At 45.7% G+C, this 22,622-nt stretch overlaps 1 protein-coding gene across 1 annotated transcript in view; it reads right to left on the minus strand.

Annotated features, from left to right (window-relative positions):
- The window catches only part of TRPM6 (transient receptor potential cation channel subfamily M member 6), a 1,703,532-nt gene that overhangs the window by 1,014,975 nt on the left and 665,935 nt on the right, over window positions 1-22,622 (minus strand). The window contains exon 11 of the mRNA XM_069625828.1: window positions 12,617-12,717. Coding sequence (XP_069481929.1) covers window positions 12,617-12,717 — 101 coding nt within the window. The remainder of the gene's footprint in view (window positions 1-12,616; window positions 12,718-22,622) is intronic.

Genomic DNA, 22,622 nt, shown 5'->3' on the forward strand with positions numbered 1-22,622 from the left:
GCATCAGCTTCACTGACAACGAAGTTGGTGTCCTGGTGGAGCATGTCCTGGGGCAGTATGATACCCTCTTTGGATCGTCCCGCGCCAGAAAGGAAGGACGGGAGAGGATCTGGGCCGACTGTGTGCTTGCCATCAACGCGGAGGGGGTGGCAACCCGCAACGTCCTGAAGATCAAGAAGCGCTGGGAAGACTTGAGGTCCAGGACCCTTGTGAAGGGCCGGCGCCTCGTGGAGGTGTGCCGGGGCCGCATGAGTTCCATCCAGATGAGGGTCCTGGAACGCGTACGCCCAGCGCTCCACACCCAGATCCTTGAGAGGGAGGCCTGTCTGGAGTTAAGCGGTAAGTGTCCAAGCATTACTGTGTGAGACAGGGCATGTTGCGGTGTGCTGGTTCTATGATACTTGCCTGTATGTGTGCCATAGGCCATGTATGCATGTATGTGTGCAGGGACATCATGGTAATGCATGTGCGAGCAGTGATGTGTGACCCACATTGTTGTTGCATGTGTTCAAATGCCGCATGGGGAGCCCTATGCAGATTTTGAACATGAGAGCATGCCAGTCTCTGTACCTGGACATGGGTGGGGGTGAGGGATGGGTGCTGATGCCAGGTACATATATGGTAGCCATGTCTGTGTGCCTGACCTGCGTGTCTGTGACCTGTGCATGCCATGGATGCATGACACATGTGTGTGACAATGCACAGATTCAGTGAAGCAGCCAAATTACCCTTGTATCCACTGTGTTTGGTGTGTTTGGGGCCAGATGGATGTGACTGAGGTGAAGTGTGTGCATGTGATAGGCATGAGCCATGATGCATGTGAGTTACATATCATTGAATGTTTCAAGAGTCCATTGGACATGCATGGAAATGTCCATGGCATGCACCATGCCTGTTACTGTGTGTGTTTTGCCTGGACTGACCCATGTGTTGTGGAGGGACATGATGGAAGTGTACTTTAACAGTGGTGCTCATCTGCTATTGCTTCCTGTCTAGGGGACCATTGTACAGTGCCCTGATGCTTGTGTTCTTTTTCTCCCTCTACGCAGCGGCTAGTGAAGAAGAGGGCGGAGACGGCACTGTGGAGCAAGGCGGCGGGGATGCCCCCACGGCTGCAGCGGAAGGGGTGGGTGAGCCCCCACAGGGGCCTGCTACGGTGGGAGATGGTGAGGAGCCATCCAGGTTGGTGGTTTGCACAGAGGAGGAGGAGGCCGCCACTGGGGCACACATGGGGCCTGGTGGGGGCATCCCTGCTGGTGCAAGTGGTGCAGTCCAGGGCCAGGGGCAGGAGGCAGCACAGGTCACCGTGGAGAGGCCTGTGCATGTCGCTGTCCCTGACCCTGTGAGTGCACCACCATGCACCAGCAGGGATGCCCCGTCCCAGGCCCGTCCGCAGGTAGAGGGGATGTCCATGTCACCTGACTCCACTCCACCTGCGGACGTGGGAACCCCTGGCCGTGTGGAGAAGGTCCTGATTGGGGTCGCGATGCGCACGGCTGTGATTTGTGATGCCGTGCGTGCTTCCCGGGAGGAGGACGCACGTCATCACGAAGTGCACCGTGCCGACGTGGCCCAATTGGGATCGGCCATGTTCGGGGGTTTCCTGCATGTGTTGTCCAATCTGGCGGCCCTCTCCTCCTCTGTGCAGGCTATACACCAGTCGTTCTCCTTGCCGTCTTCCGGCCCAGATGCCACCAGGGCCCCCTGTGGACCTGCCCCGACCAATTGCAGCCAGCTCGGTGGGGATCCCATCCCTGCCACAGTTGGGAGTCGGAGGTCCAGCAGGGGTGGACAACACAGCAACTGGACCCCAGCAGATGGAAGATGTGACAGCATCATCGGGCAGGGCACGTGCACGACGGCGTCAGTGGTTTCCATCAGCCTGGATGCCGTCATGCTGGCTGAGGCAGTGGCATCGGAGGCAGCAGCAGGCTCGACGTGGGAGGCATCATGGCTCGGGGCCTTCAAGATCAGAGGGGCAGGCATCGGCCGGAGGGCAGGGCAACCCTGGGATGGTGGTGTCTTCCGTGTGGGAGCAGTGGTCCAGCGGATAGGTGCGGAGCGGCAGCGGGCGGAAGAGGAGCGGCTCACCATGGTCAGGGCGGAGTTCTCCATGCGTCGGGTGTTGAGGCGGGCTGAGTGCCTCGAGGAAGCTCGCAGGGAGTTTGAGCTGGACATGGGGTTATCCCTGCGAGACCTCGGGGCCAGGACAGAGTCCCGCCTCCAGGACATCGACATGGAGTTCGATGATGCCCTGGCCAGCAACATCACCGAGTGAGCCGCAGGACTTGCCCGCTGCCTTTGTATATAGTTATTTAGTTAGTTAGTGTTAGGTTTCCTTTATTAATTTTTGTATTTTTGGACCGTTCGGACAATGGCCACTTCTTTGTATATATTATTTTCATTAGGTAGTAGTAGGTTTCATTTATGGTGTTGGGCTCATGGACCCTGGAATTTTCGTGTATATAGTTTGCTTATTGAAGAAACAATTCTTTTATTAATTATTGTGTTCACCATGAGGAAATGGTTTTTCATTATTTTACTTCCACATGATTTTGCTTTGGACAAAATTTGTTTTTGGATTACTTTGTTTTTTTTTATTTTTACATTTGTTCTCGGACATGGACCATTTATTTTGTTATCCCCATTGTTGTATGTTTGATTTTTTAACTTATTTTTCATCTTTAATACATGTTTTTTTAACTTTCACTTGTGGTATTTTCTCATTGGTTTCATACATGTCATGATATGGGTTTTGACATTCACTTGCACCCATTGTGAATGTGTGTGTGACGGACATGTGTTCATTTACAGACTTGCCATTGGGGTTGTATCATGTAATTGCATTCACTATGTGGGTGGATGCAATCCTTGCCTGGGTGTTTGTGCTGGGTATGCTGGCCATTACTGCCATGATTGAGTATCGTCAGGACCTGGGGGCAGGGGGACATGTGTGGGTGCCTGGTGGAGGGTGCCCCTGCACTGCTGGGGTGTGGGGGGTGGTGGGAGACATGAGTGGGGGCCTGGTGGAGGGTGCCCCTGCACTGCTGGGGTGTGGGGGTGGTGGGAGACATGGGTGGGGGCCTGGTGGAGGGTGACCCTGGTGGCTGGGGGGTGGGGGTGGTGGGTGACATGAGTGGGGGCCTGGTGGAGGGTGACCCTGGTGGCTGGGGGGTGGGGGTGGTGGGTGACATGAGTGGGGGCCTGGTGGAGGGTGACCCTGGTGGCTGGGGGTGGGGGTGGTGGGAGACATGGGTGGGGGACTGGTGGAGGGTGACCCTGGTGGCTGGGGGGTGGGGGTGGTGGGAGACATGAGTGGGGGCCTGGTGGAGGGTGACCCTGGTGGCTGGGGGGTGGGGGTGGTGGGTGACATGAGTGGGGGCCTGGTGGAGGCTGCCCCTGCACTGCTGGGGTGTGGGGGTGGTGGGAGACATGAGTGGGGGCCTGGTGGAGGCTGCCCCTGCACTGCTGGGGTGTGGGGGTGGTGGGAGACATGAGTGGGGGCCTGGTGGAGGGTGCCCCTGCACTGCTGTGGTGTGGGGGTGGTGGGAGACATGAGTGGGGGCCTGGTGGAGGGTGACCCTGGTGGCTGGGGGGTGGGGGTGGTGGGTGACATGAGTGGGGGCTTGGGGGAGGGTGACCCTGGTGGCTGGGGGTGGTGGGTGACATGAGTGGGGGCCTGGTGGAGGCTGCCCCTGCACTGCTGGGGTGTGGGGGTGGTGGGAGACATGAGTGGGGGCCTGGTGGAGGGTGCCCCTGCACTGCTGGGGTGTGGGGGTGGTGGGAGACATGAGTGGGGGCCTGGTGGAGGGTGACCCTGGTGGCTGGGGGGTGGGGGTGGTGGGTGACATGAGTGGGGGCCTGGTGGAGGCTGCCCCTGCACTGCTGGGGTGTGGGGGTGGTGGGAGACATGAGTGGGGGCCTGGTGGAGGGTGCCCCTGCACTGCTGGGGTGTGGGGGTGGTGGGAGACATGAGTGGGGGCCTGGTGGAGGGTGACCCTGGTGGCTGGGGGGTGGGGGTGGTGGGTGACATGAGTGGGGGCCTGGTGGAGGGTGACCCTGGTGGCTGGGGAGTGGGGGTGGTGGGAGACATGGGTGGGGGCCTGGTGGAGGGTGACCCTGGTGGCTGGGGGGTGGGGGTGGTGGGAGACATGAGTTGGACATGGGTGGGGGCCTGCTGGCAGGTGCCCCACAGTGCTGGGGGGTGGGGGTGGTGGGGGACATGAGTTGGACATGGGTGGGGGCCTGCTGGCAGGTGCCCCACAGTGCTGGGGGGTGGGGGTGCAAGGGGACATGAGTTGGTGTTCATTAGTTCAAGGAGACATGTGCCTTTGCTGGGGGGCATGCCCATGTTGGGTGGGCTGCCTGCGGGACATGACCAGGGATGCAGGGTAGTCCCCTGTGGTGTGGGCTGCCTGCAGGGGCCGTGGAGGGTGTACAGGGTACACCTGGGAGGACCCACACTGTCAAATCACATGTGGGACTCCCCGGCACCCCTGAAATACACGTACCGTGCAGAAATCGCGTGTAAAACTTCCCGCGCACCCCTGAAATACAGGCGCCCAGGCTATTCGCGTGTGGAACTTCCCGCGCACCCCTGAAATACACGTAGCCCGCTCCCCCAGGCCCGATCGCGTGTGAAACTTCACGCGAACCCCTGAAATACACGTAGCACGCTCACCCAGGCCCGATCGCGTGAGAAACTTCACGCGAACCCCTGAAATACACGTAGCCCGCTCCCCCAGGCCCGATCGCGTGAATGACTTCACGCGCACCCCTGAAATACACGCGCCCAGGCTATTCGCGTGTGGAACTTCCCGCGCACCCCTCAAATACACGCGCCCAGGCTATTTGCGTGTGGAACTTCCCGCGCACCCCTCAAATACAGGCGCCCAGGCTATTCGCGTGTGGAACTTCCCGCGCACCCCTGAAATACACGCGCCCAGGCTATTTGCGTGTGGAACTTCCCGCGCACCCCTGAAATACAGGCGCCCAGGCTATTCGCGTGTGGAACTTCCCGCGCACTCCTGAAATACACGTAGCCCGCTCCCCCAGGCCCGATCGCATGTGAAACTTCACGCGAACCCCTGAAATACACGTAGCACGCTCACCCAGGCCCGATCGCGTGAGAAACTTCACACGAACCCCTGAAATACACGTAGCCCGCTCCCCCAGGCCCGATCGCGTGAATGACTTCACGTGCACCCCTGAAATACACGCGCCCAGGCTATTCGCGTGTGGAACTTCCCGCGCACCCCTCAAATACACGCGCCCAGGCTATTTGCGTGTGGAACTTCCCGCGCACCCCTTAAATACAGGCGCCCAGGCTATTCGCGTGTGGAACTTCCCGCGCACCCCTGAAATACACGCGCCCAGGCTATTTGCGTGTGGAACTTCGCGCGCACCCCTCAAATACAGGCGCCCAGGCTATTCGCGTGTGGAACTTCCCGCGCACCCCTGAAATACACGTAGCCCGCTCCCCCAGGCCCGATCGCGTGTGAAACTTCACGCGAACCCCTGAAATACACGTAGCATGCTCACCCAGGCCCGATCGCGTGAGACACTTCACGCGAACCCCTGAAATACACGTAGCCTGCTCCCCCAGGCCCGATCGCGTGAATGACTTCACACGCACCCCTGAAATACATGCGCCCAGGCTATTCGCGTGTGGAACTTCCCGCGCACCCCTCAAATACACGCGCCCAGGCTATTTGCGTGTGGAACTTCCCGCGCACCCCTCAAATACAGGCGCCCAGGCTATTCGCGTGTGGAACTTCCCGCGCACCCCTGAAATACACGCGCCCAGGCTATTTGCGTGTGGAACTTCCCGCGCACCCCTCAAATACAGGCGCCCAGGCTATTCGCGTGTGGAACTTCCCGCGCACCTCTGAAATACACGCGCCCAGGCTATTCGCGTGTGGAACTTCTCACGCACCCCTGGAATACACGTAGCCCGCTCCCCCAGGCCCGATCGCGTGAGGAACTTCACGCGAACCCCTGTAATACACGTAGCCCGCTCCCCCAGGCCCGATCGCGTGTGAAACTTCACGGGAACCCCTGAAATACACGTAGCACGCTCCCCCAGGCCCGATCGCGTGAGAAACTTCACGCGAACCCCCGGAATACACGTAGCCCGCTCCCCCAGGCCCGATCACGTGAATGACTTCACGCGAACTCCTGTGATGCACGTACCCTGCTGAAATCGCGTGTGAGACTTCCCGCGCACCCCGGTATACACGCACACGTATTTTTTGTCAGCGGGTCTCCGTGTTTGTGGGTACCCCTTTGCACGTCATTTTTCCTGGAGGGCCACAGTATGGGACATTCATCATGGCAGTATATAGGTGCTATTTGTTGGCGCACCTTTTGGCGCACATTTCTTACAGCCGCAGAGACGCTACCGCCTGCTTTCTTGTGGCGGTCGTGTTTGTGCCTGTGCGCTGGTTTGAGCGTGCGCTTTTTTCCCCTATTCTATTCCATGAATACGTGTTGTAGGCGAGCGTGTGGGCGTTCCGTGCACTTGTGCCCTGTACTTCCCCCGTGACGCCCACGTTTTGGCAAGTTGTTCGCCATTCCGAGTGTTACGCCCGTGTTCCGCCTACTTTTGTTGCGTGCGCCGCGCTATGTGCGAATTTCGCTGTGGCCTGTGCGATTTTCGCTGTGACCTGGCGCACGCTGTTAGATGGCCTGTGCGCCAACGTGCGCCGCGCACTTTTTTATCGCACATCCGCTGGTTTTCTCGCGCACGGCCTTCCATGAATCGACGTGCGCTGCTTTTCGTGCGATTTTCGCACTTGCACTGCGATTTTCGCTATTCCACTGCGATTCGCACGTTTTTGCCCACTTGCGCCGCGCTAATTATTCCATGAATCGGCCTGTGAATTTATTGATTGAACTCAACAAAATAAACATGTAACTGCAGTTTTCAATTTTCTCATACATTGCAGTTAGAATATGCCTCTTGGTATCTAACTACATTAAAACATTATCTAGATTACAAAATTCATATCTAAACATTTTAAAAAATGAATAAATTGCATATAATTATTCAATGAAAAACTATGATTTATTTCCCCTGCAAACACCCCGAATGTTTGCTAATATTGCGATAGAAATAGCAGGTTATTGTTTTGGGGGCTTATTGCAGCCGTCTGGGACCCAATGAACCCTCAACAATGTGAGGGGGTTGCAGAGGAGTGTAAGGTGCTCCAAAAATGAAAAAAGGACAAGTAAGCTGGGTGAGTTTACCACTAAATTAACAGACTCAGAAAAGTTCCACAAACCACAATGGTGGCTTTTGGGAACATTTTGCATGCCCCTAACCAATTACATAACACATTTCTGAAATAACCAAACCATTTCCCTGAAAACGTCTGTGAACATCGACACCTAGAAAGTAAGTCCATGCATGGAACAAAAATATCATCATTTTTTCTACTCATGTTTTGGCCATTTTTTAAAAAGTCCCTGGATGGATTTGCACCAAATTTATAAAAACACACTTTTGGGTTGAGGTTGCTGCTCCTTGCGCAAATTTGATGAAAATCCGTCCAGCAGTTCATACTGTAGCAATGAGAGAATTTGTTGTCACTGCAAGTCAATCAGGATTTCACAAAGTTTGGGAGACCCCTATATCTTTGCCTCCCTTGATGAAACCACACAATAATATAGAGTCAGATGTATATTTTTGAAGCGTTTTGTGCACATTCATCGATCTGAACCAATACTGCAGGATCACTATTTCCGGTCCCATGATATATACCTATACATATTTACCATATGTCCCCAACATTTGGCAAGTTCGCGAACATTGTGAAAATATGCCACTTCTTTGGTTACCCTTTTAAAAACATATTCCACACAATGAGTGACATCTGATAGACTAAAAGAGCAAAGTTAAAGTTGTCTATGATGTCACTCAGAACCTTTGGGTGGAATATGTCCCCTGTTGTTGAAACCTACCAATCTTTAGTTTTATTTTGTACATGAATTCCACTAAATCCTATTAGTGACTGTATTGGTAAAAAGGAGAGTACAGTGTGCTGTGTTTGAAATCCGTTTTTCTTTTTTAAATGGAACAGTAACAGTTATTTTCAGAAGTAATTACAATGTATTTTGAATCTAAATTGATAACGTTGCACCTCTCTGTTTCTAGTGAAATTGATTTTGAATACATGTTAACAGTCATTGGCTCATTGAAAATCGTGTGTGATCCACAAATATTTATTTGTGCTGGATTGCAGTTTGTTGGTGGTATAGTTATACTGAATTAAATGCTTCAGCAAGGATTTTGGAACAGTGACTGATAGGAAGAAGATTTTTAACATGAAGTGCTTAGAATATTTGATGTACACTTTCATTTATTTTCAGTTAGGGTTGAATAGTTGTTAATAGACTGGACATTTCGTGTCCTGAAATTTGGGATACAGCATTTGGCAATATGCTGTTGTCTACCAATTTGTGTATAGTAGTTTTTCTGGTACTCTGGTTTGTCACAGATGGCCTCAATAACCCACCAACTCACAAAAACGGTTAAAGGGTATTTATTTGAATTTCCTAATTGGTCTCACTAAGGGACATAACTCTCACTATCATCTCCGGTGGGCTTGTCCCTCCCAGGCATCCCTAAATTCCAAGTTAGTTACTAGATATCGGTAACCCCTATTATCTGTGATCTGGCTGGCTATACATGAGGGCGTAAAGGTAATCGCCATCTCTATTTGACTCCCACTGGGAATTTCTAGGTGGATCCTAACCTGTCTCCCTGGGACTAACAGATTTTAGGAATAGGTGCCTTTCACTCACCCGGGTCTCACTTAGCCTTGACTTTTCATACCCTTATACTCCTTGCCCTGATCTTGTCCACTTTCTCTTCCTTCCTTCAACTTTCCTCCCTTTGCTTCTTCACACTCTCCTCGTTCTGTCCATCTCTCTCTGTCCCTCCAACGTTAATTCATCTCCTGCTTCTCTACTACTCTCTCTTCTCCACTCCACTACTCTCTGCTTTCCACTCTACTCCTCTACCCTCTCCACTCTAATACGCTCCCCTCTCCACTCTACTACGCTCCCATCTCCCTGTGCAATGCACTCCACTCCTCCTTCTCCCACAGTCACCCTCTTTTCACTCTCCCATTCACCTAGTACACTCTCTCTCATATACTCCTTACTCGTACGCTTAAGCTCAGTCAGTCTCTTCACTCACCATTCATGCACTTTCGCACCCAAATGCCACTTCATCTCACCTACAAATACCTCATTTGCATACCCTCTTTAGAATCCTCCTACATGCTCTGCTGCAGCATTCTTCATTCTCCTTGTCCCTCGGTCCGCCTCCTCCTTTGACCTCATCCAAACAACTCAATCTTCCTTGTCTCCGTTTATAATTCACCTCCTCCTATCATTGGTACTGCCATCAACCTGATTCCCTGGGCCAATCGCTACTCTGTCTTTCCCATGGGGTCATGGCATACAGGTATGAGACTTTAAAATTCCTCTAAAGTGTTGCCACCCCCTCCTACAACCCAGGTCCGCTGGAGTTCTGCACTGATGGCACACAAAATATACAATCAGTTTCAAAGTTTGAATGTGCATGGTCTTTGAACATGGGCTTGCTGGATTTCTGCAATGGTGGCATGTGAAACACATAATCGGTCTTAAATTTCGTATGCACATGGTCTCTGCACAAGTACCCACGTGAGCATTGCAATGGCGGCCCGTGATGAACACAGTCATTCTGCACGTTTTTAGGTGCATGGTTTATTGTCTTTGGTTGCCGGTTTGCAGCATGCACCACTTCATTGCCTTGTTGCTTCCTGCAGGCTCTCTCACTGGTCGATCATGTTTCCCTGCCTCTCCTGCAAGGACTTGTTGATCTTGTGGTCCTAGAATAGAAGAGATAAGACTGGCAAGCATTTCGGATGGCAGGTATGGTGTCATAACAAGTGGTCATTGACATTTGTAGCGAGGCACCAAAATAAGGGACAGAGACTGATGCCGTCCCAACTCGGCTCTGGGGCAGGGCCAGCTCTGGCAAACAACCTTGTAGGCCTCCTGCCCCAGGTTGAGATGGTTCCCCATCCCCTCTTGATAGGGCCAGGTACCTGACCCTGCCACAGGTTAATAATTTATTTTTTCTTTAGGGAGTCCCGCTGATAGTTTTAAGTCGCTCATGGTGGGTCTTATTTTGCTTTCTCCTATTATCATAGCTCTGTACCAATGGGAGTTTGATGGGTAGAAAATGGTGTATGGTGTCAAGTAAAATGGTTCCAGTGTTCATGCTTTCTGGTCTGTTAGCAGCATATAATATGTGGGCAGACATTGCGTCATTTTCTGGTTTTGCTTTACTTTCATGCATTTGTGGCTATATTTGGTCATACCTTGTGTTTGTGCTATTACATGTTTTAGTTTCCTGATCATTATAATATCTGAATGTCATGACTTCAATGTCTTCAGATTTATTTTTTAGGGCACCCCATTTTAGGCATTAGTGCTCATTAGTTATTAATGCAAAATGTATAGATATTGTAAAAGACAGCATAAGGAACTGAGATGTGGGATAGTGAAGTCCAATGGTCCTGGTTTCATACAGTATTTCAATTTCTTAATCTGAAAGAGTTTCAGACTTGAGTGCTCTATTTTCTTTACCCAGGCGTTTTAGCTATCTTTGCTTTGCAATCATTGTTTTTTGCATGTTTTGGAAACACAATTCCTTGCTCCAATATATTGTATGTTGCTAGTGTATTGTTAATTATCTGCCAAAGCTGTCCTGTATACCACTCACAGTTCTTGGTCCATATTGTTCTACATGTTGTTTCTTTGATGTGTAAATTTAAGTTTGACAAATGTTCTTTAAGTTCTTGTATTGGAATGTCACAACTCTATCTTTTTTCAACTTGCTTTGTTATGTCATTTTGATTTATTTTCTTCACATCTAATAACATTTTCCTTTGTGTTATTTTATTTTCTTGCTCATAGCTAAATTGAAGACTTTGACTATTAACTTTTTGACTGCCCTTTCTGTGGGGGTTTTTACATTGTGAGAGGTATGTTTACTGGAAACTTCAATTGGGTTTCAATTTCTTATTTATTTTAGTTGGATGGTGTATTTTCATTTTTAACAGCATTCAAAAGTGCGGTACAGAATGAAAGTGTGTTTTTACTGTCAGTTAGGCTTTTACTTGCAAGTCTATTTTTGTCTATGTTTCCAGGATGAGGGGGAGAGTGGAGCTGGTCTGGAGTTTGGCTCTAAGGCCAGAGAGAGCGGCACAAGCAGGCAGCTTTTTCAATATTCTACAGCAAAACCTATATTTAGCAGTAGACTGAGCAACAATTAAAGTGTGCCACGCCTCAGAAGAATTGTGATGGGGAAGTTGTGCTTTTGATGAATGTTGGTGGAGAGCAATGGATCAGAGCACATATGCAGTAGCTTTTTTCCCTGGAGAGCAGATGGAGCAGTCATCCAGTGGTGTTCTGGAAGGGAGGTATTCACTTTCAATATTCATGTATGGTCGAGTAGATTTCTGGTATTGCTTGGATCTCAGCATCAGATTCAATTGTAAGGTGTAAGATTATCACAGCGCTTGTGTGAGGGGTGTGTGTGACATCACCAAAGAGGAATATTACTTTTCAAAATGCACATTGGTGACATCATACCAGAGAGTTATATAGCAATCATCAGGCCACAATTAAGGTATTTCTTTGCTATCCCCCAGAACAGCTCAATCTTTCCTAGAAGGATTTGATCAATTTTAATCAGTCAGGCCCTAGATATATCACATTTACTAATATAAGGGACTTCAATACCTGAAGGATTAATCACATCAAGTGGAATCCTCGGAATCACGTGATACAATGTCCACATATTACATCTCTTCAAAAATCAACAGGGACATCCGTACACTCTCTGCCAATAGGACGTCTGTATATATACAGTCATAAGTGGCACAGGATTTCCTTCATGTTCCAGCAGTGAAAGGGTTAAAGGGCACACTGATGTAATCCTCTATAGAAACATGTCCACTAGATTAGTGGACACCCATCCAGTATAACTATTATTGACAGGATCACAACCAAGAATACACAGGATCCTTGTGGATCTACTTTTCATGAGTCTGAAAGCAAACTACTCTCTGAATATAATAAACAATTTCCTGAGGACATTGCCCCTCCCCTTGATACAGTGTTTCTTTGGGATTCTCAAAGAAGTCTTTATAGAAGCCTGTGATCAGAGGCTCCCACTTCAATCAAACAAGAGGAAGCATATCTTTGCCCATTGGTTTACCCCAGAACTGATTTTAGTTAAAGTTGAATCTCATGAAAAGAAACCAAATGAAGAAAATCAAGAAATCTGAATTATTCTCCTAATTAGGTACATGCATTTACATCTTATAAACATGACATTGTTGAAGTTAAAAATCTTCTTTTACATGATAGGCCCCAGATGGCAGAAGGAAAACTAGCTGTTCCTAATTATTAAATCTTTCTAATCACCAGAATGTATTCAGGGGAACTGACCCTTTCATTAACAGTCATAAGGTAATAAGGTAATATGAAACAATCTACATGCATTTAAACAAAAGAATAATTTCTGTTTTAATGGGCATGAAATCAAATATACCTTCCAATGCTGTCCATACACTAATATGTGTTTTTTTGCAATGTCGACTCTGTTCCAGGCCAATGCCAAGCTAAGCTGATCAGAAGCAAGCATGTTTGCACCTAAGAAAAACACAAGCACAGGTTTGGTTATTACACAAATGTGGACTATTCATGTCCACACCTATATTTCTTACAAATATTGAATTCTCTCATACTTGTCTCAGTATTCCTGTTAAAGAGGAACATTGGCATTGTCTGATTACAACAAGAACGTCGATGTGGCTTTGCTAAGTAAACAACTTTCTCTCTCTGTGCCTTTGTTAAATTACTTGCTTCAGTCTGATTAGGAGTGGACAAAAACATATATTAAACTAAAGCAAACTGTAAACACAGAAGTGATTCTTGCACTTCTCATTCTTTCTGTCTACCTCACATTAAACTAATTTGGAATCCTCAAAGAAAATATGAGTACTCAAAGCCTGAGTGGAAAGCTTTCCAATGCACATGACCTTAACGAGGTTTGATGAATGCACATGTCCTTTCTTCAGGCTAGCAAAAACTCCCTCAGTTTCAACTACTGGTTGCCCACCGGACAACAAAAAGGCACATTTAGGCCATCGATTTCAGGTGGGCATTAGTAATCTGAAAGAGCATACTGGCTAGGCACTCGAAATAGGTAACTGGAATTTTAAAAAGTGTGATTATGTTCAAATAAAATTTCAAAAGGTCCCTAAAATGAGAAGAAAGAAGGCTAAGCAACCAGAAATTCAAGTTAATAGCTAGCCCGGTGGTTCTCCTGTAGGCTGATCAGTGAAATACTTGAATGTACATGCAAAAGATGTTGCCAGAACAATTTTGCTGTGATCCTTTGAGAAAGGAAAATAAATGTTCTTTCTTACAAAATACCATGAAAGAGATGCCACAATAGCAGATTCAAGTAACAGAATAGTATTAGACAAGAGTAGGTCCAGAAAATGTATCTACAAACCTGGAAATGTTTTAATACCACGCTGTGGGCATGTACATAGCTGATAACATCCTGCCAGCATAGGTCTGGAAGGCAAACGTGCAGTGTGTGAATCTGCTAGGGATGGTGGACAAATATTGGTCATACATGCCAATTTCCCTTAAAAACAAACTATAGACAAAGACGGCTGCATGAAACAGTAAAGGGATTTTTTCCCTTTACTATTTATAATACCATGAGGCAAGCAGCCAGGATATGGAGCAAGTCACTAGAGCGGAGATAAACACTAAGTGGGGCTGTGGGTTCAGGGCGTTAGAGGAAGTGGTGCCGTTTCTAGGGGGTCTGAGGGTGGAGGGAGGGCAGAATACGGCGGCTGGGGCACTGGCAGAGCAAAACAATTAAGTCCTGCAGGAGAACAGCAGAAAGCTGGCATGGAACCTGTGAGTTCACTGCCTGATTCGGCCCACCTATCTCACCTCCTGATTGGGTAGTGCCTCCTCCGTGGGTGCTAATATGTCATGAGGCAGAAACATTCAGAATCATTGACAGACATCAAAGATAAATAAGAAACAACCCAAACAACTATTTCAAATAATGCACAATCTAATCTCACCTTCGTGCTTTCAAAGAGATACATGTCCTATCAATGAAATGTACACATGCTAAACAATGATGTTTCAAACAAATGTATTCTGCACATAGTCTGTAACCTCCAATCTGAAAACAGAACGAGGGAAAATCCTACCTGTTTCACTAACATCATGCCACTTTCAAGTTAGTACCAGTCTCTCCAGAAAACGATAAGGCCTTTTTAAATATTCAATGCAAGATGGAAAGGGCACATTTATTTGATATTTTTGAATGAGTAAACTCTCTGCTGGGTAGGTCTAAATGAACCACAGTTTAGGTGTAGTATTTTTAACATTTATTTTTTATGAAGTACATGGCTTAATGGAAAATCCTTTTGTGCTTTCCATGATGACTGATTTTTTTCTTTCATGGAGTTAAGATGCTTTACTGACTCCTCCTTAGCTGGCATAATTCTCTTTTTTTCATAATCATTAACTATAAGGTAAGCACTTTATTGACTTTTTAAAATGAAAGCTCAGTCAATTAAATAAACTATTCTTATCTATATGTATGATTCAGTGAAAAGCTTTAGTTGAAGTGACGTTAAGGTGCCGATTTAACGCCATAAAACCCCTTACATTCAATAGGTGTTGGAAACTACGTCACCTTGACTAAGATATGCATTGTGCAGCCTGTAAGCACCCTGATGACATCACTGATGGCATCACATATGACATAACTTAGGGCATCATGAGTGAAATCACTGGTGCAGCAGATCATGCATGCAAAAAAAGAAATGCATCATTTAAAAAGCGTGTTTCTGCATATAAGGGTGCATTCAGCTTGGTTGGAGTTTGCATTTAAAAAAACTGTCCACTTACAACCATGGTATTCGTACAGACAAGAGTTACTCTGAATTGATTGAGCATTTGCCATTATTTGATGCTCTAGTACCTGTCTCACTGTGTTCTAAAAACAGCGCCCTATGCAAATAATACATTTGAGTACTCCACTGATGACACCTATTACACCTGTCCACCAAAGAATACAAAATACAAAATACAGGATAGTTTCCGAAGTCAATGCATCTACATATGGCAGAAGACTTGTTACCATTAAATAAAACAATTGGTAGGCCTTGGACATGTAAAATGGTAAAGACTAGGGCAAGTGGCTTGCAAGGGTCGGCAATATTTAAAAAAACACTTTAATGTTGCGAGGACACATAGCAATCTGGGATAGAATGGCTAATGCACTGGATGGGCGAAGATTGTAATGGTTTTAGTGCTGGGGTTTCAAGCCAGCATTCCACTACACATTTTTTGCTATGACTTCCTTTTATATTCCTCATTGCCTAAACTGAGTAGTGGAAGTTGTAATTTAAAACCTCCGGAGATGCAAAGCTTGCAGACTTCTTCTAAAATGCCTCTAAATTGTCAAGTGCTATGTGCAAGAGCAACTTTCTGTAGTTCCCCGACCATTATTTACAATTCTTGATAAATGTTTACAGACCTTCAGAAAGGACAGGGTACATTATATCTGTGCTATGTGTTCAAAAACAGTCAAACATGTAATTGAGGAGGTTTCAGGTGATGTCCTGCCTGAGTTCTCATATGATGTCATCACTGATGGCATTTGACATGTATGGCTATGGAGTACGGTTAAGTTCGGTGGAAGGGCTGTAAATGTTGAATGTATTGTTGAGTGTGGACACAACTTCCCCTACTTTCATTTCAGTCAGACCCTCCAGCTTATAGCGATTTTGCGATCCTGCAAAATGCTGCGAAAAACACGTTTTTTTAAAAAAGCGCAAAAATGTCTGTTGTTGTAAAAACACTGACAGAAAGCGTCTGTTTTGGAAAAATCAACAAATGAAGAAAAAAAGGCACAAGGGGCCAGTTTCTGAAAACTTTTTTTATGCAAGAAATGCAACGTGCAAGCACATAGTGCCAAAAAAGAACAGACAATTATCAAAGTACATCTGAACTGGCGCATTCAGGTGGGCCTTTTTCACCCCTTTGCACAAATCGGAGAGTTTCTGCGCGTTTCAAATTTACAAACAAGATGCACTTTTAAATGTGCAGAAATTGTAGGTTACCCTATGTGCTTGCTTTGAATTGGCGCATGGGGTTGCCACTGTCTTGCTGCTGGCGCTGTCATGCAATTTTTCTTTTAAGTGTGACAGCAGACGTTTGAACCGCTGCTGTCTTATTTGCATTTCTGTTCCTCAAACGGGATAGAAATGCGTTTTTTGGGTCACATTTTACAGCGCCTGCCACAGTGAAATGGTCTGTGAGCCTGTAGAATATTGTCAGGAGAGCACTTCCGACACTAATGTATTCAAGGCGACTGGCCAACGCACCATTTACGCTACAGCTCAGCCCTGTGGAAATGCACAAGTCACTTTTAAGAATAAGGTGACAGGCTCATTTCCAAAAATGTGTTATCTAAAAATAACATATCCTCTGCTCTATTTTTAGATCTCCCACTTTTGGAAAAACGAATAATTACGAACTTGTCACAATATGAGGGAAAGGCGAGAAAGAGATGTGGAGTGATACACTAGAAAGCAGTGGGAGAGCAGTGCGTCAGAGAGGGAAGCGTGAGCAAGAGAGCAGAGAGGAAGAAGTGGGGCAGTACGCCAGAAATCAGAGAGGGAGCAGAGGTACAGAAAGTAGCAGGCGCGTGGGATCAGGGGCAGCACTGGACCAGAAAGCAGAGAGGGAGCAGTTGGCCAGAAAGTGGCAGTGAGCTGCAGATTGGAAGAAAGGATGAAGGAAGAGTGCAATAAAATGGGAGAGAGTATGTAAGATGCACAAGTAGCACAAAAGAATGAAGAACTGCATCATGTGGAAGGAATTGGGAGTGCAAGGTGTGACTTGGGAGTATGATTTGGAGTTTGGAAGAGACTGGATAGAGCAAATTGTGACTTGGCAGTATGACAGATGAGTATGTGATGACAGAGTGAGGGGTTCGTGAATGCAAGTTGTGATAGGAAATTGGGGTATGTTGGTGAGAGGTGTGTGGGTGTTTAGGGGATTGGAGAACATAGAAGGGAAATATTTTCAGCATTACAACTGATAATGATCAATACAGTTAATAATATTAAATAGGTATGTACATTAAGCCAAACATGTGGCCAAAACAAACACTGTTTTGCCAAGCAAGACTCATCTGGGACTCTTCCTATTAAATGGATACAAAATGTACAATTATAGACACCCTGGCTCTCCTGTAACCTTGCACCCTGCCTCTTTTCTGCAATGCGCCAATGTGCCAATCTTACACCCTCCAATCAATTGAAAATGTGTCGCAGAAATGCTGAAAAAGGTTTGTGCCGCAAAATGTGCCAATTCCTGCCGCAAAATGTGCCATTTCGTGCCACAATATCCTGGAGAGTCTGATTTACAACAAGGACCACTAGGCTCAGGCCTAGGGCGGTAGATTGCCAGAAGAGCAGCATTTTATTTTCAATTTACTGGTTTTCGTTTTTTAAATATAAAGCCAATTTTGTTTCTCCCAGTCTGGGTGATCCATAACACTGCTAGTAATTTTTGCTGTTAGCAGTCATTCCACTCTGACAGCTAAAGTCTTTGATGGCCAAACTTCTTGTCTATATGCTTGATATTTGCAAAAACGTTATTGTTAGAGTGACTTTTGATTTAAAAAGAAAATGTAAAAGGAAATGTGTACCAAACCCAATGTGCTTTAGATATTTAGTGATTCAGTCATACAACTCGCACAGACATATATGAAAGATGTAAAGCTCTTTGGTCATTCTAATCTTCTCAAAATGCTTTAAAATATGCAAAATAGCCAAAACCTCATTGGTTTATTGGGGCACTCACATTATCTTATCTTATTTCTAATCAATGCGCACATACACTGTGTTAAGCAAACACTTTTATATTCAAATAAACTACATGCATTTTTTAAAACATTCCAAAATTAGGGGTTTCCCTTCAGAAAAGTAAAGGTTAAATGATGCAATATTTTATAATATTAAACACATGCCTATACTTAAGTCAAGAACATAGTTCCCACAGGTAGCACTAAAATGATGCTTAGAAGCAAGCATTCATTTCCCTCCCAGCCCCACATTTCAGAGGTATGTGGCTGCCCAAAAGTGGCAAGCATGAAATAGATCATAGAGAAGTTAAAATGGTGAAGAGCAAATCTGAATGCGCAAGTGCATCGAGAAACCTTTGAAAGGATACCCAAAGCCATAGAAGGGTGAGAACAAAACCGTGTGCCAAAGGTACATACTGTTTTACAGCTGTAAAGGTGTCCCGTAAAGATATCCATTCAGCCATCTTTACAGAAACTACTCATTGCTAAGCAGGCAAATGGCATCCCTGCTGAGTTTATCATGTGTTTTTGATGACATTCTGCTGCACGCTCAGTGCTGCCAGGAAAACCAATTGCAAGATATGTCACACAATGCATAACTGTGATGCTTATCAGTAATCTTTACATTCATTATATTTAAATACAAGGTAGGACTTTTACTGTGAAACAGTACTTCAAACGACAACAGGACATCTATATCTATACCTACACATGTCAAAATGTTCCTATCTATTCTACAGTCCAACCATCTCTACGAAGTTAACAAACATTTTAAATTACCTTAAGGGCAAGCTGGCAAAACCCATAGCCTAAGGCACACCCACAAAGGTAATATTGTGTTGGAACGCCTGATCCATTGCTCAGTTTTACTCCTGGAGTGTTGAGTATTTTGAACAATTGCACAAACAGTTCTAATCTAAGCAGTACGTACCATTTTTTTTTTAAATAAAAGGTGCTTGCATTGTGTAACTATGAGGAATGCTGTTGCTTCCCACACATGAATCTTTAGGGTCGCCCTTATCCATTACCCCACTGTGAGGATGCACAGCCAAAGATTCCAAGTACCTTCTCCAACAGTCTTCACTCTACTGAGGTATTTATGCCCAGGCAGCGTTTACAAATGTCCCTTGTGATTTTGCCATATTTTAATGGTGTTCCAGACCAAGGGATCGGAGGTACATCGGCTGCAGCAGGTAACTTGCCTTATTTCCATTTTGCCCCCTGCTAACAACAGGGCTGTAACCATGTGAAGGGGATTGAGTTCTTTTTATTCAACATTGTATTTTTTCATAAAATGGGCCTGCACCGCTTCCAGATATTTTATATGTAAACTTTACCATTTGACAAGACCGGATGTAGAAATTTAGCTATGTTGCATTAGTATTACAGACCAGTCTAGGGGCTTCAACTAGAGTGACAGCAATAAATGTGTGAGAGAAACTAGATATTAGCATTAAAACCAAAATTCCTCATTCCAACCTTCTTTCACTTGTGCCCAGTTGGCAGACTGCTTATGTTCTTATCACTTCCTATGAAAGATTGGTTTCAGACTTAACCGAAATAGGGCAATTAGCCGTAACAATTACCTCTAGTGAACTCAACTGTAGAGCACACTGCTTCCTCCAAATCTTAGGCAGCAGAGTTCTGAAAACACTCTTTCCATGAACATAACATAGAAGATGAAAGGCTTGAATTAATAGAGAGGAAGCAATAACGTTATAATCCCTGCAACCTTAAAAACATCCTGAATGTGCAGATGCATCCACGGCACAGGAGTGCCTCCAGGACAGAAACACCTGCATGTCTAAATTCCGCCTGCCATTCTCGGGATCGTCAGTGAAGGTAAGCCCTTTAGGGGTATACTTTAAATATTATCTGAGACCTTCAAACATGGCCGCCACCTCTCCAATGGCCGCAATTGCCCCTGAGTGCATGGGTTATTGCCTGCCTCTACTAACAGCCGATTGGAGGGCTGCTCGCCTAATGCTTCCCACCTTCAGGAGCTGGCAGGAGACGCCGGTCCCCTTACAAAGGCCTCCTACTAAGGCCTGCGCACTTCTTCCCTGTATGGCCCTACCCGGGCCTGACCACCTGGCCTGCCACCCTCGACCACCCAGCGCTTCCTCCTCACCATCCTCTCCCGTCCCCAGTACCTCCAGGGTTATGTCGGCCCTATTCATCGTCTTGACTGCTTCGTCGTATAGACCTCACTTCCTGCAGTTGTGACTAAAGGTAAGGCTCGAAACGCCCGCCGCTTTCAGTAACTTTTGAATTTTGCCTCCCTCATCTAAAGCAGCCAACTGCACCACGGGTGTGGCTTCCCAAGACCTTTGACTAAGACTCACTGTTCCACACAAGTTTGCGCTAACAATCTTGGCATTTACATTTGCTTTTTCATGTATACATTTAATGTAATGACTATTCACTTTCTGATCTTGGAGTGCGCTAAGAAGTCATTGTGCCGCCACTTAATTTATAACTGCATCCCTTATCCAAAGCAGCCCTCAGCCCTCTGGGTGAGACCTTTTCCGGACCACGATTATGTTTCACTACGCAACTGCCCCACCTGTATGCGTTTAATCTTGCTCACTCACTTTGCCTATCATGCATCCACCTAAGCTGTCATCTACTCACTATAATAAATTGGTGACCAGTAACTACTCTTTAGCATTATGCTTTCACGTTGCTACTATTACTTGGATAGCATCTCAACGTACATGTAGATGTCTGGGTGAATGTGCATGAATGGCCTATCAGTGAAAGTCACATGGTGATAGACATAGTGCAATTTCAATGCACATGTGGGACATACTGGGAAATGTAAATGGGCAGGCCATTTACCCAGATACTTAGCCTTATCACAAGGACAGAATTTTTAAATGCACACTCCAACCAAGCTTTGCACCTGAATCTACACTTATATGCGGAAACACGCTTTTTAAATGTTGAATCTCTCTTTCTTGCATGCGTGATCTGCTGTACCAGTGATGTCACTCATGATGCCATAAGTGATGTCATATGTGATATCATCAGTGACGTCATGTGTGATATCGTCAGGGTGCATACTGACTGTGCAATACAGGCTTCATAGTTAAGGTGCTGTAGCTTCCAGCACTTGCCGAATTTCAGGGGTTTTGTGGTGTTAAATCAGCATCTTAACGTCATTTCAACTACAGATTTTCAATGAATTTGAAGGGTTTTGTTGCACTGAATCTATTTAACTTAACTAAAGTTTTTTCACTGAATTTCAAGGGTTTTGTTATGCTTTACCACCAACCATCTGCAATTCGGTCTTTTTTTCTAATAACTTAACTATGGTCATATCATTTGTTATCAATAAGTGTTCTTGAGCTATGCAACATCAGGCTTATTAAGTATTTCATCATTTTTTGTGTCCACTAGATAAGAAGGGGTCAGTAATGGTGTAATGAGATGAGGAAGAGCGAGGTGGGGTTAGTGGGGGATTGTGATGAGGAAGACTGAAGTTGTGTAGTTGAGAACTATGATGAAGAATAGTGAGGTGGCGTACTTCGGAGCTGTGATGAGAAATAGAGAGACAGGTTAGTGAGGGACTGTGATGAGGAAGAGTGAGTTGGGATAGTGTGGTACTGAAATGAGGACAGTGATGTGGTGATGGGGGTTCTGGGACATAGAGATCATGAAATCATGCCTACTTCACTTCTGAAAAATAGACAATACACAATATAAACAAAAAAGTCCCTTTAAGGATATTTAAAAAAAGATCAAATAAAGTGCTGAGACGAGGAGGAGGGAAGTGCTGATATGAGTTCTAGATTAATGAACAGTATCTATAAAATGAGTAAACACTGTTTTAATTGAACATTATTCACGTATAGTGAAAACACTACTCATATCATGTGAAATCCTTGCTTTCTGTTTTTTACTTCCACTTTAACCACTCATCTAGATCTCATACCCATACTGCCCTCTTACTCGTCTCAGTAATTTGTTGGATCGTGAATTTAATATTGAAATTAAATTTGCTTTCATAGCACATCCGAATTACATACACATTTTTAAATATTGCCTCTTTTCATTAGTCACCCATCTCCAATCACGTGCATGAGCTTCATATATTGTTTAGATTCTATCTGTTTCAGTTTTGAGAACAAGAATTAACAAAAAAAGATAAGATATGAAGACACTTTGTGAATCGAGAACCAGATATAATAATGTTTTTAAAGTTGACCTTGTTTCTATCCCCCACCGTGAAACGTATTTGAGAATTTATAATGTTACAAAATGTTCAGATGATACTGAAACGAGGAAGAGTAGAATGAGCAACAATGCTACAAAATTCCCGAATCAAAATGCTCAACTACTCTAGTTCGAGAATCAAGTATCCAACCATTGAAATAAAAACTGCATCTTAATCTTCTAGTAACTTTATTTTATGTGAAGGGAGAATGTAAACATTAGAAAAAAAACATAGATAATCTTTTGGATAAGGTCAATAAAAACGAAGAAAGAAATGCACTATTTTGCTTAACTTTGTGATTCAAACTGCGATGCGGGCAGTACTAAACTTCGATATTCGATTCTCAAAACTAGATTTGTCAGAATCTTCATAAAATAAAAAAACATACATGTGCCCTTCTTATAAATAAGTATTTGCCAC

The sequence above is a fragment of the Ambystoma mexicanum genome, chromosome 6p (genome assembly GCF_040938575.1).
Source record: "Ambystoma mexicanum isolate Mex_15411 chromosome 6p, UKY_AmexF1_1, whole genome shotgun sequence".
Taxonomy (NCBI): Eukaryota; Metazoa; Chordata; class Amphibia; order Caudata; family Ambystomatidae; genus Ambystoma; species Ambystoma mexicanum.